At 43.3% G+C, this 19041-nt stretch overlaps 2 protein-coding genes across 2 annotated transcripts; both read right to left on the bottom strand.

Annotated features, from left to right (window-relative positions):
- Positions 1-811: 811 nt before the first annotated feature.
- LOC143844150 (mas-related G-protein coupled receptor member H-like) lies at positions 812-14004 on the bottom strand. The gene is made up of 3 exons (XM_077351153.1): positions 13886-14004; positions 10295-10379; positions 812-2429 (listed from the first exon to the last, which is right to left on the bottom strand). Exon 3 carries the CDS (start codon positions 2376-2378, stop codon positions 1392-1394), a length of 987 nt encoding a protein of 328 aa, XP_077207268.1. The 5' UTR covers positions 2379-2429; positions 10295-10379; positions 13886-14004; the 3' UTR covers positions 812-1391.
- On the bottom strand, positions 3722-4723 carry LOC143844988 (mas-related G-protein coupled receptor member H-like). Its single transcript, XM_077352900.1, has one exon. It carries the CDS (start codon positions 4721-4723, stop codon positions 3722-3724), a length of 1002 nt encoding a protein of 333 aa, XP_077209015.1.
- Positions 14005-19041: the final 5037 nt, after the last annotated feature.

Raw genomic sequence — 19041 nt, forward strand, 5'->3', positions numbered from 1 at the left:
GCAGTGGTCCCCAACCTTTTTATCACCAGGGACCACTCAACGTTGGGGACCACTCACCGGGGACCACTCAACGCCTTTTACTGAGGCCCGGTGTGGGGGGGTAGTTTACTCCTCTACTCTCAACCCCTGCCCTAACGCTCTCTGATCGCTATGGTAATGTTTAAACATCCCTTCAAAATAAGATACAGACATGCCACCACAATGAAGTGTGTTGTAAAGGGCTGGGGGGGATGAAGTAAAGGGCCGGGGGGGGGGGAGAAGGCGTCCTTCGGGGCCCACCAATTAGTCAAAGGACCACATGTGGTCCGCGGCCCACAGGTTGGGGATCGCTATGCTAATGGAAGCTGTAATGAAAAGTGCTATTAAGGCACTGAAGAAGCAGTGTACAAAAACTGGGTATTTTTAAACTGGGGCCATGTTGGCTTTATATATCTAAATACATGGAAAAGATAGAAAAAAGAGATTGAAGAATAACAGTTGTTGAACTTTAGCAATGCCTGAAGTCGATCTTCTTCTTCATTTTGCTCCAAATGTTACCTGGCTGCAGGAGAAGTGAACCTCAGCACATGGCTCTGTGGGGCACAAGCGATCCTGGCTGGGATTTCTTGTCCTGCCCCCCATCCACCATTGTTTCCAATGGAGGGGAAAAGAAAGGGTTTAAAGTGATCATGGTCACTTTAAATGTCTTCCCAAAGCTGCAAGCCTGCGAGCAACTTCCAAAGGCATTTAAATGGCTAGCAGTCCTTTTAAAGGGCTAGCCTTCTTCGAGCTGTATTTTAACTACTTTTGGGATTTTTCAAGCTCAGCCATTTTGATAGTCAATAAATAATCGTAATCCATATCCATCTGAATAAAATCTGGAATATCCCCCAGTAAGGTATTTTCTGTTGTCGTATTCCCAGCATGGAGAAGCCAATTGCCATTCCACCTTATGGAACATAGTATAAAAATCAAAGTGGCTTACAATTACCTTTCCTTCCTCTGCTGACAAAAGATGCTGGGGCTGAGAGAGCTCTGACAGAACTGCTGTGTAAGAACAGCTCTATCAAGACTGTGACTAAGAAACCCAGGTGGCTGCATGTGGAGGAGGGAGGAATCAAACCTGGTTCTCCAGGTTATAGTTCACCACTCTTAACCTCTACACCAAACAGGTGTTTATAGTAGGAAAGGATTATAAAACAGTCCTGCTGTAGTTTTAATTTGTTCTTTCCAGTTTCAGTGGAATTATCCCTTTTGAAAAGAGGACTGTATAGAGAAGGAGATTCACTAAAAGAGACTTTACAGCAGAACCTATTATGTCCTTAGAGGTCTTCCTTCTAGGGTTGAAACCTGAGAACTTTAATAGAAGCTGCCTGTGACAAAGGAAGAAGCTTTTGTCCCTAGGAATGGCCTCATTCCTGGGTTCCCCTTTCCGTTTCCTCAGAACAGTCTTCTTCCTCCTTAAAAGCCTTCTGGAGGATCATCTTCATGCTCTCCCTACGTCTAGACTTAGATTGTCTCCCAGCCAGGAAATAAATGATTGGGTTTACACTGCTGTTTAACGTGGCTAATACAAATGCACAGGGTACCATGTAGTTTGCTAAATCATCATCAAGGAAGATGATGGAGATGACAGTATATGGGAAACCAAAGAGGAGAAAGAAGAAAAGGGTGACTAAGACAGTGGTCAAAAGTTTCCCCCTCCGATGTTGTGGAGCTTTCAAGTGGATTTTGATGAACAAGGAGACAGTGGCAATCGTCATGAGTGGGAGGCAAAGCACAGCATTGGTAGTAAACTGGTAGATGTGTCCCTTACTATAATATCCTTCAAGAAACAGAAGTGTGATGTTAACTGCAGTAAGCAAGATGGAGAGGACCCAGATTAGTGTACATACAACGGGGGACAAATGAGGCGGCCGCTTGCATCGATACCAAATTGGGAAGAAGACGGCCACACACCTGTCGATGCTGATGATTGTCAGGAGAAATTGACTAGCAGTGTACATGCAACTGATCAGGCAAAGCAACATGTGTGTTTTTAAAACCTGAACAGTTATATAGTAGATTTCATATGGTATGACTAAGATGACAACCCCAAAATCAGCCACAGCCAGGTTCAGGATGTAGGTCATGAAGGGGTTCCTCTTCATGCAGAAGCCAAGAAGCCTGATGACAACTCCGTTCCCCACCGCTCCAAAGATGGAGGTCAACAAAAGAATGATAAGAATAATTGCTAAAAAGTTATCTTTGAACCTGCCTTCTGTTCCATTACCAGAAGGGTTATGAGATGTCGGAACGTTTTCATAATTTTCACTGACTTTTGGGGAAGAAGGGTAAGTATAATTAAGATTCATAAAATGTTCCCGGGTTGCAGTCATCACGTTGGTTCTGGCTGCCATGCTTGGTTTCTGCTTGGTGGAGTCTTGCCTTGACTTCTCGTCTTTACACTTCTGCTGGGAGAAAAGGCAGAATGGAGGAATCACATCTTGTTCGGCAAAGGAGCGGCTCGGTTTTCAGCCTGAATTTACTCTGTTTCGAAAACGGATTAGTTATGAAGTTGATATCATGGAACCCAGAGAAACCTCTCCTCTCAGGGTTACCCTCCTTTCGGATTGGGCATATGAGCCTGGCCTACAGCCAATTCCTGCAGACTGAAGGTAGCTGGGGAGATGGTGGGTGTGTTTTGTTGTTATTTGGTAGTTTTAATTTTTAGGATTTTTAAAATCTCCTTATGGACATTTTATCTATTGATGTAAGCCTCCCCCTGGTTGTCCAGAGGTGTGGCTTATACTTCAAATAAAAGATAAATATAGTTGGGAGGTGCCTTGTAAGCTCTGTAGTCCACTCCCCATACCAGTGAAGATCTGCCTAAAGCAGTAGTTCTTAACCAGGGGGTCGGGACCCCTTTGGGGGTTGAACGACCCTTTCAGAGGGGTCATGGCAGGACAAGCAGCTTGGCCCAGGTGGGGGGGGGCACCATCCACACAACTGCCTTGCGGGGTAGATCGAGATAGACCGTTCGTCTGGCTGGACCAGCAGAAAAGAGCGAGATTGGCCTGGTGGGACCAGAGGCAAAACTGAACTGAGAAACCCTGGGGGAAAATTTTTTTTTATATACAATCATGAACAATTGATCTTCACACCATTGGCCAGTTTCAGTTTAATTTCTGTGAAAGAACACTTGAGTAATTTTATGGTTGGGGGTCACCACAAAAGGAGGAACTGTATTAAAGGTTCGCGGCATTAGGAAGGTTGAGAACCACTGGCCTAAAGCAGTGACCGAGAAGTGATATCAGGGCTCTCTCAGCCTCACCCACCTCACAGGGTGTCTGTTGTGGGGAGAGGAATGGGAAGGCGACTGTAAGCCACTTTGAGCCTCCTTCGGGTAGAGAAAAGTGGAATATAAGAACCAACTCTTCTTCTTCTTCTTCTTCTTCTTCTTCTTCTTCTTCTAATGTAGTTTCTTTATATCAACATTTTGTCATATTCTAATATAATAATAAAAAATCTGTATTAAAAAAAATAAAAAGAGCCCTGCTGTAATTTTAATCTCATCCTTCCCATGTGTTGCAGTTACATTATTCCTTTTGAAAAGATGGTTGTATAGAGAAGGAGAATGTGCAACAGAATCTACTTGATCCTTAGAGATCTTGCTTATACATTTGAAAACTGAGACCTTTATGGAATCTGCCTGTGAAAAAGGAAGAAGCTTTTGGCTTTTGGACTGGCACCATGGCTGGGATTAAACTGGGGCTTCCTCAGCACAGTCACCTTCCTCCGTGAAAACCCTCAGGAGGATCATCGTCATGCTCTCCCTTTGTGTAGACTTGGATTCTCTGCCTACTAGGAAATAAATGACTGGGTTTACACTGCTATTTAACGTGGCTAATAGAAACACACAGGGTACTATGTATTCTGGTAAATAGTGGTCAAGGTAGAGGATGAAGATGACATTAAGTGGAAAACCAAAGAGGAAAAAGAAGACAAGGGTGAGCAAGACAGTGGTCAAAGGCTTCTCCCTCTGATGCTGTCGTGCTTTCAAACAGGCTTTGATGAGCAAGGAGACAAAGGCTATTGTCATGAATGGGAGGCAAAGTATGATATTCACAGTAACCTGGTAGGTGTGTCTATTACCATCATATATATTAAGAAAGTTAAGAAACAGAAGTGTGATGTCAACTGCAGTTAGCAAGACAGAGAAGACCCAGATTAGGGCACATACAATGGTGGTCAAACGAGGAGGCCGCTTGCAACGATACCAAAGGGGGAAGAAGACGGCCACACACCTGTCAATGCTGAGAGCAGTCAGGAGAGATTGACTAGCACAGTACATACAATTGTTCAGACGTAACAACATATTTATAGCTAAGTCATAACGATTTCTACAGTAGATTTCATAAAGTATAACTAAGATAACAATCCCAAAATCAGCCACAGCCAGGTTCAGGATGTAGGTCATGAAGGGGTTCTTCTTAATGCAGAAGCCAAGAAGCCAGATGACAACTCCGTTCCCCACCGCTCCAAAAGTGGAGGTCAACAAAAGAGTGATAGAAAAAACTGAGAAAAAGATATATTTGAATCTGTCTTCTGTTCCATTACCAGAGGGATTATGAGATGTTGGAACATTTTCATAATATTCACTGGGGAATATTGGGGAAGAAGGGTAAGTATAATTAGGGTTACTAAAATGTTGCCAGGTTGCATTCATCACAGAAAGAGTTGTCAAGACGGTGCCGGTTGCCATGCTTGGTGGAGTCTTGCCTTGACTTCTCGTCTTTACACTTCTGTTAGGAGAAACGGCAGAATGGAGGAATCACATCTTGTTTGGCAAATTCAGTTTTCAACCTGAATTTACTCTGTTTGAAGACGGACTAGTTGTGAAGTTAAAGTCATGGGACCCAGAGAATCCTAAAAGGCCTCTCCTCTCACGGTCACCCTCCTTCTTTCGGATTGGGCATATGAGCCTGGCCTACAGCCCATTCCTGCAGACTGATAGCTGGGGACAGGGCTGGATTGACATGAAAAGAGGCCCTAGGGCTATTCCACTTATGTGGCCCTTTCGCCTCCCATTTTAAAGTTTGTAAATTACATGAGAGATAATAAAATACATCATTACTGTGATATATATCAACATGTTAAATGAAACATGTTGTGATTGGTACTAACCTTTATAAAAAAAATGTGAACCCAAAAGGCGAGTGTTGAGTGTTTTTAGAATAGTGTAATTTAAAGTTTGCTAACAATTTGAATATAGGCCCCTCTTGATCTTGAGGCCCTGGGCTGAAGCCTAGTTAGCCTATAGGAAAATCCGGCCCTGGCTGCGGATGATGGGGAGAGGTAGGGTTTGTTTTGTTTTAGAATCTTATGCACATCTTATCTATTGATATTCACCTCCCACCGGTTGTGCAGAGGTGTGGCTTATACTTCAAATAAGGAATAACTATTGTTTGAAGGGGCCATATAAGCCCTGCAGTCCACTGCCCAGATCATTAAAGAATCTGCCTAACGCATCCCTGACAAGAATTCATCCATCCACTGCCTGAAGATGGCCTATGAGAGTTAGCTCACCATCTTGCTAGACAGCCAATTCCAATGCACAATATCCATCCGGTACCTTTCTGCCCCTAATTGCAGTCATTATTGTGAGTCCTATCGTCTGCAGCCAACAGAAGCAGCTTCCTTCCCTGCACTTAATGACAGTTTTCTGAAGACTTCGAGAGAGCCATCATGTCCCCCACCATGTCTTCTCCTCCAGACTGAGCATTCCCAAGTCCTTTTGCCTTTTTTCACAGGGCTTCGTCTCCAAGCCTCATTCACTTCTGCACACACTCCATTCTGAGTAACTTTAATTTAATTTGAATTAAAGGCCATTTCTCTTCTCTGTGAATTTGCAAATGCCATGATGGAGGGTCAGCTTCTACTAGTAGCCTGAAAGTGCCTAGCAAATGGAATGAAGTAGCAAGTTTCCAGAAGCAGGCAGAAATACCAATAGAGGTGTGTTGGAATTGCACTCAGCAAGTAACTCTATGACATCAACCCTGTTGTTGTTAAGCAGCAAATTTGCACCTGTGTACTCATGAATGACACCAAATATCTCTACTAGGACTGCAGGGAATTCTGAGCCACATGCTTGGGTTTTTCCATTCCACATGTTTGGGAGATCCCTTAGTTTAAGCTGGTCCAACACCCACTTCTGCTTGCAAGGAAGAAGGATCCTCCATTAGGCATCTCACCTCTATCCATCTGTTGGTGTGTGGCCATTTAATCTTTATTGCAAGCAAGCCCTAGGGACTTTCAATACATTTCTTTGTAACTACTGTTTTGTTCAGTAAAGAGACTAAAGCAGATGAATATGATATATATTTGTATAATCTTTCTAGTATGTATGATATTTATGTATAATCTGTCTAGTAAAGATTATTCCTTTTAAATCTCCACGATTTGTGCTTAATACACAAAAGGCAACCAGTAACTGAAATTGCTCTGTAATCTGCAACTTCATTTTTCTGGATGGATTTAGGACCAAGCTTAGTCCAAGATGTTTAGTAGGCAATATCTGGTAGTTTACGGTTCCCCCAGAGAGGGAGGCAAAGGAGCAGTATTCACCAGCAGGGGACTTGAGGGCACTGAAGCATCCCTTCTTTGGGAGCTATCTGAAGGATCATAAAGTGATTTGCAATCATCATGCTGTGGAATTCAATTGATATGTTTTGTTCTACATATTCTAGATCTTGGATAAAAAAAAACATATATATATATTCAGACAGAAAGCTGATTGTCCTTGACCAACCTTGCTTTTTTTTCTCTCTCCCCTTTTTTATTTTACTATTTTTATTTTTTACTCTAGGACTTTGTTTCATCCTATGTTTTATTTATGAAAATCTTTAATAAAAATGTATTTTTTTAAAAAAAAGAAAAGGAAATGACAGTTTGCTTTTTGCCATGATTGTTGATACAAGCTTCAAGTTCTTTAATTGTTAGAATACTGACAGATTGTCATCCAAATTATACTACATCTTTACTTACAGTCCCCCCCCCCCCAAAGAGGCTGATATCTAAAAATTCAGAATAAGGTAATATATATATATATATATATATTTTTTTTTTTCACCCATGAAGTTGCCATACACGGAATCAGGCCATTCATAGAATCATAGAATCATAGAATCATAGAGTTGGAAGGGGCCATACAGGCCATCTAGTCCAACCCCCTGCTCAACGCAGGATTAGCCCTAAGCATCCTAAAGCATCCAAGAAAAGTGTGTATCCAACCTTTGCTTGAAGACTTACAGTGAGGGGGGCGCTCACCACCTCCTTAGGCAGCCTATTCCACTGCTGAACTACTCTGACTGTGAAAAACTTTTTCCTGATATCTAGCCTATATCGTTGTACTTGAAGTTTAAACCCATTACTGCGTGTCCTCTCCTCTGCAGCCAACAGAAACAGCATCCTGCCCTCCTCCAAGTGACAACCTTTCAAATACTTAAAGAGGGCTATCATGTCCCCTCTCAACCTCCTTTTCTCCAGGCTGAACATTCCCAAGTCCCTCAACCTATCTTCATAGGGCTTGGTCCCTTGGCCCCAGATCATCTTCGTTGCTCTCTTCTGTACCCTTTCAATTTTATCGACGTCCTTCTTGAAGTGAGGCCTCCAGAACTGCACACAGTACTCCAGGTGTGGTCTGACCAGTGCCGTATACAATGGGACTATGACATCTTGTGATTTTGATGTGATGCCTCTGTTGATACAGCCCAAAATGGCATTTGCCTTTTTTACCGCTGCATCACACTGCCTGCTCATGTTTAGTTTACAATCCACAAGTACCCCAAGGTCTCGTTCACACATAGTGCTACCTAGAAGCGTATCCCCCATCCAGTAGGCATGCTTTTCATTTTTCTGACCCAGATGCAGAACTTTACACTTATCTTTATTAAATTGCATCTTGTTCTCATTTGCCCATTTTTCCATTGTGTTCAGATCTCGTTGAACGCTGTCTCTATCTTCCGGAGTATTTGCCAGTCCTCCCAATTTGGTGTCATCTGCAAACTTGATGAGTAGTCCCTCCACCCCCTCATCTAGATCATTAATAAATATGTTAAAAAGTACCGGGCCGAGCACCGAGCCCTGAGGTACCCCGCTACTCACCTCTCTCCAGTCCGATGAAACACCATTGACAACAACTCTTTGAGTGCGGTTCTCTAACCAATTCCCTATCCACCTAACGATCTGAAAATCCAGATTGCATTGACACATCAAGGTTGATATCCTTTTCTGAGATTTGCTGTGACTCTCCCGTGTCTCAGATAAGGCATTTTACATCACCTACTGCCTCCTCTTTTTTAACTGGAGATGCCAGGGAGAATTGCTGTTTCTGTGGGAGGACAAATTTTGGAGTCTGGTGCCACCTTTAAGACCAATCAAGTTTTATTCAAGGCATGAATTTCCATGTGCATGCACACTTCCTCAGATACAATGTCATCATCATATCTCCGCTGCTAAGCAAGGTTGGCCCTGGTTACTACTTGAATGGAAGACCACCCAGGAAACCTACAGTTGTTCCACAGAAGCAAGTGATGCCAAACTAAGAGTCAGCATGGCTTTCTCAAGAACAAGTCATGTCAGACTAATCTTATCTCTCTCTTTTTTTTGAGATAGTTACTATCTTCCTGGACTGCGTAATGCTGTGGATATAGTTTATCTAGATTTCAGTAAAGTTTTCGATAAGGTTCCACTTGAGATTCTTGTTGACCAGTAGGTAAAATGCTGTGTGGATCCCATTACGGTTAGGTGGAGTGCTAACTAACTAACAGATGACACCCAAAGTGTACTTATTAATGGTTTGTCATCGACCTGGAGCAGGGTGATAAGTGGAGTGTCTCAGGAATCTTTCCTGGGTCCTGTGTTGTTCAACGTATTCATAAATGGGTGAAGGTTTGGGGGGGGGGGGTGCTTATTAAATCTGCAGATGATACTAAACTGGATGGGATAGGAAAAACAGCAGAAGACAGAATCAGGATACAGGATGATCTTGACTGACTGGAGAATTGGGCTAAAATGAATAAAATTAATTTCAATAGCGACAAATGTAAAGTTCTTCATTTAGGTAGGAAAAATCAAATGCATCATTATAGGATGGGGGAGACCTGTCTTGGCAGTAGCGTGTGCAAAGGGGATCTAGGGAGCTTAATAGACCATACACTGAACATGACTCAGCAATATAACTCGGTAGCTAAAATGGCAAATGGGATTTGGGGCTTTATCAAAAGAAGTATAATATCCAGATCGTGTGAGGTGATGGTACCACTTTACTCTGTTCTGGTTAGACCTCACTTAAAGTACAGTGTTCAGTTTTGGGCACCACAATTAATGAAAGATGTAGACAAACTGGAGCACGTCCAGAGGAGGTCATCAAGAATGAAGAATGGTATAAAGACCAAGAAGTATGAGGAGAAATTCAGGGAGATTGGTCTGTTTAGCCTTGAGAGAAAATGACTAAGAGGTGATATGATAGCCATTTTCAAGTCTGTCACATACAAGACGGAGCAAAGTTGTTTTTTGTTGTCCCAGAAAGTAGGCCTGGAACCAATGTGATGAAATTAATTCAAAAGAATTTTCTGCTAAACATTCGAAAGACGTTCGTGACAGAGTGGTTCATCAGTGGAACAGGCTTTCTTGGGAGGTGGGAGGTTCTCCATCCTTGGAAGTTTTAAAGCAGAGGCTGGATAGCCATCTGACAGAAATTATTATTATTATTATTTAATTTTTAGACAGCCCTTCTCCAAATAGGTCTCAGGGCGGTTTACAACATAAATAGTTAAAACACAATAAAATCCCCATAAAAACCCCAATTAACATCAACAAAAGTTACATATAACATATAAGCGGTGGTGTTCACAATTCTGATCTTAGTTACCTGAGTTCCCCCCAAGTTCAGCCTGGTGGGGAGAATAATATTCATGCTAATTCTGTGACCTTAGGCGATCCTGCGTGGGTGGGATTATTACAGGGATTATTACAGATACTTGTTCTTATGGCCATTTCCTGCCTGTACCTATATTACTGTGGCTTGAACTCAGGGTTTTGTCGCAGTGGATCCTTCTGCTCTATGTGTTACTTTTGGCCGAGAGATCACCTATATGTCTTTTATTCAATAACATAACTTGGGTTAAGTACAGAGTCATGGTATTTATTGTGTTTGAGAATGAGGAGGAACTTTGCAGCAGCGCTATATAGATATCCAGTACTCTGGACAGACTCTACCTTCCTAGTTTCTCTTTCCTTTTGTTGAATTGTCATCATTGCTCAGTTCACTCACCTCTTCCCCTTTGCAAATGCTTTGTTGCTGCACTTTGATCCTTTCCTCTTCCTTGAAGTCCCCGCAATCAAGGTTTCAGGACCGGCTTGAAAGGAAGAGATCAGAAATCAGATCATAGAACCATAGAATCATAGAATCATAGAGTTGGAAGGGGCCATACAGGCCATCTAGTCCAACCCCCTGCTCAATGCAGGATCAGCCCAAAGCATCCTAAAGCATCCAAGAAAAGTGTGTATCCAACCTTTGCTTGAAGACGGCCAGTGAGGGGGAGCTCACCACCTCTTTAGGCAGCCTATTCCACTGCTGAACTACTCTGACTGTGAAACATTTTTTCCTGATATCTAGCCTATATTGTTGTACTTGAAGTTTAAACCCATTACTGCATGTCCTCTCCTCTGCAGCCAGCAGAAACAGCATCCTGCCCTCCTCCAAGTGACAACCTTTCAAATACTTAAAGAGGGCTATCATGTCCCCTCTCAACCTCCTTTTCTCCAGGCTGAACATTCCCAAGTCCCTCAACCTGTCTTCATAGGGCTTGGACCCTTGGTCCCAGATACGAGGACTGACCCCAGATTATGGAACTCAGAATGCACTTTTGAAATACAAATGTTTCAAGATGAGGCACAAGGCTAAAGGGAGAAGTAGGGTATAAACAACAGTGTCATCTAAGATTGTGAGACTTACATTCTTTATCTAGTAGAGCAGAATTTTAAGCATTTCCTCCCTCCTTCCTTCCCCCTCCTTTCTCTCTCCTTGTGGTTGGAGGATCACACAATACAAGGGAGGAATTGCATTATCCATTTGTTTCTGCACATGGCTGGCTACAATTTGAGAAATGTATTGCACAACTGGATCTGTGGTTAATGCAGGATCATAGGACATTTGATTACAGATCCTAATGTTCCTGGATTTTTATGTTAGCTGACACCTTAAGAATAAATAGATGATAAATAGATGATAAGCAATTTGATATATTTTAGTAGAACTGGTTTTTCTACTCTGCTTCTTACTACCCAAAGGAGTCTCAAAGTGACTTACAATCAGCTATTCTTCCTCTCCCCACAAGAGACTCAACTATGAGGGAGATTAGGCTGAAAGAGCTCTGAGAGAACTGGGACTGGCCCCAAGGTCGCCAAGGTGGGTGCAAACAGAAGAAGAGTAGAGAATCAAATCTGGTTCTCCAGATTACAGGCCCTTGTTCTTAACTACATCCTAGAAACACTGAATCATAGAGCTGGTAGGGACCTCCAGGGTTATCGAGTCCAACCCCCTGCACAATGCACCAAACTAGCTCTTAGAATGAAGATGTATTTGTGAGTGCAGGGACCATAAGGAGGAACCCATGGCCTGTTATGTAAAAATTCTTTCTCAAACTACACAGCACTGGAAATAAAATAAGCGCTAACTCTTGTAAAAAAACAGATTTTTAAAAAAATCAGCATATTACTGTTAACTTCTTTAATAATAGGGGTTTTCTCTTCTTTTTAACAATTTCTGAAAACAACACATAGTTGTGATAGATAAATATATAATATTCTCTGGATTTTGTTTTGTATGTCTGGTGTACTTTTGATCATAGAGAGAGACTGGACAGGCCAAAACACATCTAGTTCTGTGTGGGTCATAGAACATACTCTTCAACTATATATAGAAATACTTATAATCAATGTACATTGCACAGTCTGCTATTCAGGCACCTAATCTTTTTGCCTTGTCCATTGTAAATATGTGATTTGTTATTAGCTGTTCCTTGACCCTCTTGGCAAAATTGGCATGTTTGAGGTCGTTTTTACCCCCTTTTTTGTTGTTTGCTTCATTAATATGGTGAGACTTCCTTCTGAGTAGAGTTGCAGAGAGACAGAATGGGGCATGGAATGGGGTATTTTGCTTCTAAAGCCTCCCCTGTAGTGCCGGTGGGAATGGAAAGGACGTTTCCCCAAATCCTCTTCACTTTCACTCTGAAAGGGAGGCATTCCTGGTGAATGTCATCATGCAGTTCTGGGTCAGAGCTGGGAGATGGTCAGAGTTCTCCAGAACTTTTTGTGTAGGGGAGATTCACTTTCACTTCTTCCTTGATTTGGGCTTTGATATTGTTAGGTTGAGTGTCCTTGGCATACTTTGCCATGTCTTCCTGAGGTCCAGCCAAGGCCAGAACAAGCAGAAGTACTTATTCTATCCAGCAAGAGCAAGGATTTTGCCATAGTGGTTGAGGGACCATGGGGGTTGCAAGTGTAAGTAGAGGACTGTATGGGTACCCCAAGTGATGTGAACAGGCCTGAAGTCTTGAAAACAAACCACCACACGTGAATGGTGGACAGCCATCATGATGCCTCACCCTGGAAGCTCATGGGCCCCCAGCAGTTGTGGACATGATTACTAGGAATTCTTTGGCAGGAAAGGAGAACATGGGTTGCTTTAAGTTAGCAGCCGTGGCTTTTTCATGCACAGGATAAGAAAAAAAAATATATTAAGATGTTCTTGTAGAAAATTCTAAGAATTTTAGACTGCAGATAAGGCTGGACTGCTCCAGTAGACTTTGTCAGATTTTATCTAGTCAGATAGAATCATAGAATCATAGAGTTGGAAGGGGTCATACAGGCCATCTAGTCCAACCCCTGCTCAACGCAGGATCAGCCCTAAGCATCCTAAAGATGGGACATTGCTAATTTCCAGTTTTGTAATCATTCAAGCCTTATTTAATTAGTGAACATGCCATGCTATAGTCTGATCTTGTTAGACTCTGGAAGCTAAGTTGGTCCTGTATTGGAAGGAAGACCACCAAGGTTGGCTCTGTAGAGGAAAGTAATGGCAACCCCCCCCCCTTGCTTCTCACTTGCCTTGTAAGCTCCTTCCCAGGATCTCTTAAGTTGGCTGTGACTTGACAGCACTTTCCACACCCAGTTGTAGGAAAGGAGGGAAGGCGGCAGAGTATAGCCTGGTCTCATAAGGTCTCAGAAGTTAATCAGGGTTGGGAATTGAAAGGGAGACCCCCAAGGATAGAGTTGTGCACTAGTGCTATTGAGACTTGGATTCAAATCCCCACAAAGCTGCAAAGGATGAATTTGAGCTTGTCATTTTCTCTAAACACCCAGCCATTCACAGACTTGTTGTAAGACTACATTTGGGCAGAGTGCTGGTCTCCTGAGAGGGAAGGTGGGATACAAATGTAATATAGAGCTCACGTAGGCACCAGGAAGCCAAAGGGTAGAAATTGTTGTCCCTGCAGAAATTGTTGTCCCTCAGCACACATGGCGGAGGCATAAACTAGATTAGGGGTGGTCAAACTGTGCTTCTTCAGATGTCCATGGACTACAATATCCAGGAGCCCCTGCCTACTGGGATTCTGGCTTGTATTCCATAGACATTTGAAGAATCATAGTTTGGCTACCCCTGAACTAGAGATGAGTGCACATAAGAACGTAAGTGAAATCATGCTGAATCAGGGCAATGGTCCATTCAGTCCAAAACTGAATAGACCACCAGGAAGTCCACCAGAGATGCCAGAACTCCAGACGCCTTCCTGTTGTCCCCCCTCCCCAAGCACCAAGAAAACAGCGAATCGTTGCCCTAGGCATAGTCTTTCATCTCTACCTTGGGACTAACAACCACTCATGGGCCTCTGCTGCTCCATACGGTCATCCAATCCTCTCTCGAAGTTGTCTATGCTTGTAGCCACCTCCACCCTTGGATTGTTGACTTCGAAATAAAAACTGTGGAACAGAAAACACAGAGAAGTCAACAAAATACTGGAATAGATATATCGAGAGAGAAGTAGGAAATGAGAAATGAATATCTGAGAAACCGAGAGACACTGGGTGGGTGCTATGCAATCAATGATATCTGGAGAGACACTTTACATGGACCATCTGCCCAACGAGCCACGTTTATTTTCAATCGTAACATGTGTCTCACAGATTTGCTGTCCCTTTGGCACTGGCCATCCGTCAACCACAAGCCCACCAGGCAAATGCCTTGTCCGCTTTCCTGAAACTTGCATACGATGTTCTCAGAAGAACCGAAGGGGCCATGTCAAAGAATAGGCGATACTGGCCTTGATGGGCCAGTATAAGCAGCCATTGTGTGCATCTGATCAAACTGTAGTATATGTTGATTTTATTTTACAATAGCAGATATAGACACTCACAAAGATACACACAGACACAAACACACATGCATCCACACAAACAGAAATGGTCTGCTAGCACATGTATAGCTTTGCCTACCCAACACACACACACACACACAGCCATCTTAGATTAAACTGCTTGTTGGTTTCAGTCAGCATTGTCTTGACTGAAGTTAAGATTATAAATATTTATGCTGAGCTAAAGCACCATGCTCAATATCCCTGACCATGACACACACACACATACACGCACACTCCAAGATTCTGGAGGATTTGCCCTACATGTTGCTCTTCTTCCCTCTTTCTCATTCTCACAGTGCACTATTTGTGTCATCCTTACTGCACGGCACAGAAGGGAGAAAATGCTTCTTGTTCCTGGAAGGAGGTTGGTCAGGAAAGAGGGCACTCTGCCAAATGCAAGTCACGGTATGAAAAATACTTGTTGCTGCAAAGGCAAATCAAGAGAGAAATGATACGTTTGCATTCCTTTAACCAAGAGAAGATTGTGGCCAGTGGTCCTCATGATGGAAGGACAGAAAAACTGTAAGCAAAGGCAGCAAGGTATATGAGATGGTCCTTGGAAAGAAGGCCGGAGCCTACTTATTATAGAGACCAAGTCGGAGAAAGCTTTGAAAATAAAGAAGTTTCAAGTGAAGATGTTGACGTACCTGCAAAGAGTTGTAGATCAGCAACCTTCAAAGAAAGCCACAGTGGCAGGTGCTAGAAGAGAAGGTGATGGGAAGGCTTTAAGAGAATATCTTCCAACCTCCAATAATTAGACTGTATTTCGTGTGGCACCACGGTCTTTTAAGGTCCACAAGAGATCCAATCTTTTCCTCATTGCTCAATCTGTTTGGTTGCATCATGTAAGATGAAAATCTGTTCTCTCATTGGTCGTCAAGATAGTTATCAATGAACAGGGGAGGATTGCTCTTGTCACTTATGCCTTAAATGGCATTTTGTGGGGAAAGTGCACATTGGCCATTGGTAAGAAGAGGAAACCAACCAGTCATGAGCTATATTAGAGAATCTTATGCTTTCTGAGGCAGACTACATTTGTCTTTTTATCTCCTAGATGAATTTTGATTTTGGTGCCACAACCAATCGACATACACGTGTGTGGTTGTAAAGTTAGGTGTCTAAAGAGCCATCCAGTCACAGACAGATGATGAGACCCCAGCCAGGAGCTCTCATGTCAAGTGAAACACAGAGGTGGTTTGCTGTTGTCTTCCTTTGAAGAGATTTCCTTGGTGGTCTCCTATCCAAGGCTTATGATGATCCCAACAAAGGATTTTCAAGGCAAGTGAAAATCAGAGTTGGTTTGCTGTTGCTCTACTGTCTTCCTTCATGGTCTCTCCATCCAAGTATTAACCAGGACTGACCTTGCTCTTAGCTTCATGAAGCTGAAAAGATTGGACTCTCCCGTGCCACCTTCTCTTCCAAATACACATAAATATTTAGGTCTACAATACTAAGCATGTTTACCAGGAACTAGATCCCATTGAACACAATGAGACTTACTATTAAGTAAGCAGACCTATTGTCATGCCTCTACTAAGTAAGCATGTAAGATATGCTTTGAAGGACACTGGTTTGATGTCCTCTTTGTCCTAGACTCCTGAAACTGCTCATGGTCCTCTTTTGGGTCCATCCCAGCCCTGCCCCTAGGCTCGCTATAGGCCCTGGAACATGCCCTCATTTAAGAGGCATCTCCAGTAAAATGGACCAGGCAATAGGCTGCGTGAAATACCTCAACCTGAGTCCCTGGGGAGCTGCAGCCATCCTAAATATACAATACTGACCTTGATGGACAAGGTCAATGGAGGCATTAAAAAACTGAGACCTCTCTTCGACTTTTGGCGACAGAGAGTTGATTTTCTGCAAACCCACTAGCCGTTTTTGTGTGCATGATTCTTTCTGTATTTGCCCACGGAAAATACATGGCCTCTTTATTTTCACATGTCTGTCAAATAATCCTGTGATGAGAGATGCTCCCATGCAGTTATCTGTGATTATGTATGTGTGTTTGGTGTTTTGTAGGCTTCTGACACTGTACGTCTTGCTGGTTGCCCTCAGCTAGACTTTGTTACTGTGGGAAACTACAATCAGTTCTGGAAAACACAGCGCAGGAAGCAACACAACCAGGAACCTGTGTTGACTCAACTCTTCAAACATGAAATGACTCAACTCTGTGTTGACTCAACTCTTCAAACATGAGGTTTATGCAGAAAACTTGTGAAATCATGTTTCTTTTATTCTAATTAACAGGGTAATTCCTGCAGAATTAATGTTAAGCTGAGCGATGATTGCTCTCAGGTTTCCCTTGCTGCTGTAAGGCACATTTACTATCAGCACTTAGTGTTTTCAACATTCCCCAGGTAGCTGGAGGCTGCGTCCCCTCAGGACGGCTGGGCCGCTTCCGACTCTGTGCTCCCTCCCTGTGCAGGCCTGTCTCGAGGGCCATTGCCGGGTTGAAGTTTGGGATTGGATTGTTAAAGCTGTTGTTCTAGCTCAGGGGTAGTCAAACTGCGGCCCTCCAGATGTCCATGGACTACAATTCCCAGGAGCCCCCTGCCAGCATTCGCTGGCAGGGGTCTCCTGGGAATTGTAGTCCATGGACATCTGGAGGGCCGCAGTTTGACTACCCCTTCCCTCCATAAGGCTTCACAAACTGGGCTGGGACCCATACTGGACCTGTAGGAGTAAGCACAGCAGCATAGCCACATACACACTTTTCTTGGATGCTTTAGGATGCTTAGGGCTGATCCTGCGGAGAGCGGGGGGTTGGACTAGATGGCCTGTATGGCCCCTTCCAACTCTGTGATTCCATGATTCTAGGTTCTATGCCCATGTAATATGGGACCGGGAATAGCCAATTAGGTCCTGGTAATTGTCTACATGAGCCTCTTGTGGCACAGAGTGGTAAGGCAGCAGACATGCAGTCTGAAAGCTCTGCCCATGAGGTTGGGAGTTCAATCCCAGCGGCCGGCTCAAGGTTGACTCAGCCTTCCATCCTTCCGAGGTCGGTAAAATGAGCACCCAGCTTGCTGGGGGGTAAATCGTAATGACTGTGGAAGGCACTGGCAAACCACCCCGTATTGAGTCTGCCACGAAAATGCTAGAGGACGTCATCCCAAGGGTCAGACATGACCCAGTGCTTGCAAAGGCGATACCTTTACCTTTAATTGTCTATATATGAAAAAGGGCAAGGCAAAGCAACTTCTTGTTGAAAATGTCTTTCCATAGAGGAGTACTGATTAAGTGAATTTGAACTAAAGGTTAAGTGATTAAGTGTGAATAACACCACAGCCGTAACATCAGAGAAATCCTGTAGCCGTTGACAAAAAATAAATGATTTAAAGGTACGATGTAGAAATTGCTGACACAAGGTGAGGCTATTTCATTATTAAGGAATGGGACTGTAAATGGAAATTTCTCTTTGTCTTGCAGAGATCAAATTAGGATTTGGCAAGCCACAATACAAAGGTCCCATAGACTGAATTTGCTTAATAACTTCCCTCAGATCATTTAACAGTGCCTGTCTTCCCACCTCTCAAATATTTCCAGTCCTTGGCTGGATTGGCAAAAGATGTTAAAGCAGCCGCCAAGAGGTGCATTTTATGAGCTTTGGTTCCAACATTCTGACAGAGTTGTAGATTTCTAGAAAGGTTAGTATTGTAATTTTAGACCCAGCCTTCAGAACTGCTTTGCAATCTGAGAGCCAGTTTGGTGTAGTGGTTAGGAGTGCGGACTTCTAATCTGGCATGCCAGGTTCGATTCTGCACTCCCCCACGTGCAGCCAGCTGGGTGACCTTGGGCTCGCCACGGCACTGATAAAGTTGTCCTGGTCTAGCAGTGAAATCAGGGCTCTCTCAGCCTCACCCACCCCACAGGGTGTCTGTTGTGGGGAGAGGAATGGGAAGGCGACTGTAAGCCGCTTTGAGCCTCCTTCGGGTAGGGAAAAGTGGCATATAAGAACCAACTCTTCTTCTTCTTCTTCTTCTTCTTCTTCTTCTTCTTCTTCTTCTTCTTCTTCTTCTTCTTCTTCTTCTTCTTCTTCATTAGCATTTCCATAGGGCAATTGTTTTATCCACACTTGAGCAGCTTCCACATTTCTAACTTGACGTTCTATGGCCCTTTGCAATGTATTAAAGAAAGTCAAGTAATCTTCTCCTGCTTTTTGTCTAATATTAGCAAAGGACCCTCCGAGAGCACCAGGTTCAGGGAGCTTTTGCCATGCATCCCGCACAAGGAGTCCTGTTTGCTCCAATGCCCTTTGGGGAAGAGCAAGCTGTTGAGTAGTGGTGGCAAACAAAACTTCTCCCGTGAGCACGTCTAATCTCATGGCCACATTTTGGTTTAAATTTTCCATTGCTCGAGTGTCTGCAGCATCCTTCCATTCTTTGTAGAAAGAGGACATATTGAGCAGGGGAAATAAGAGCCTTTACCAATGTTTTCCAGTCTGAGGGCAACAAATTACCTGCTCCTCTTAAGCCGTCTAATAACCCTCTTGTGAATGTACTTTTCAAACTATTATCCACTACACTTTGCTTTAATTCCTTGGAGACTCCAAAAGAGAGGCTCTAATGTTCCCGCTGTCCCTGTTGGTCAGAGCTTGCTG

Source organism: Paroedura picta, chromosome 9 (genome assembly GCF_049243985.1).
Source record: "Paroedura picta isolate Pp20150507F chromosome 9, Ppicta_v3.0, whole genome shotgun sequence".
NCBI classification, from domain to species: domain Eukaryota; kingdom Metazoa; phylum Chordata; class Lepidosauria; order Squamata; family Gekkonidae; genus Paroedura; species Paroedura picta.

Bases quoted from the DNA above. Each gene is read 5' to 3' on its own strand.
- LOC143844150 (XM_077351153.1), bottom strand. From the start codon at position 2,378: ATGGCAGCCAGAACCAACGTGATGACTGCAACCCGGGAACATTTTATG.
- LOC143844988 (XM_077352900.1), bottom strand. From the start codon at position 4,723: ATGGCAACCGGCACCGTCTTGACAACTCTTTCTGTGATGAATGCAACC.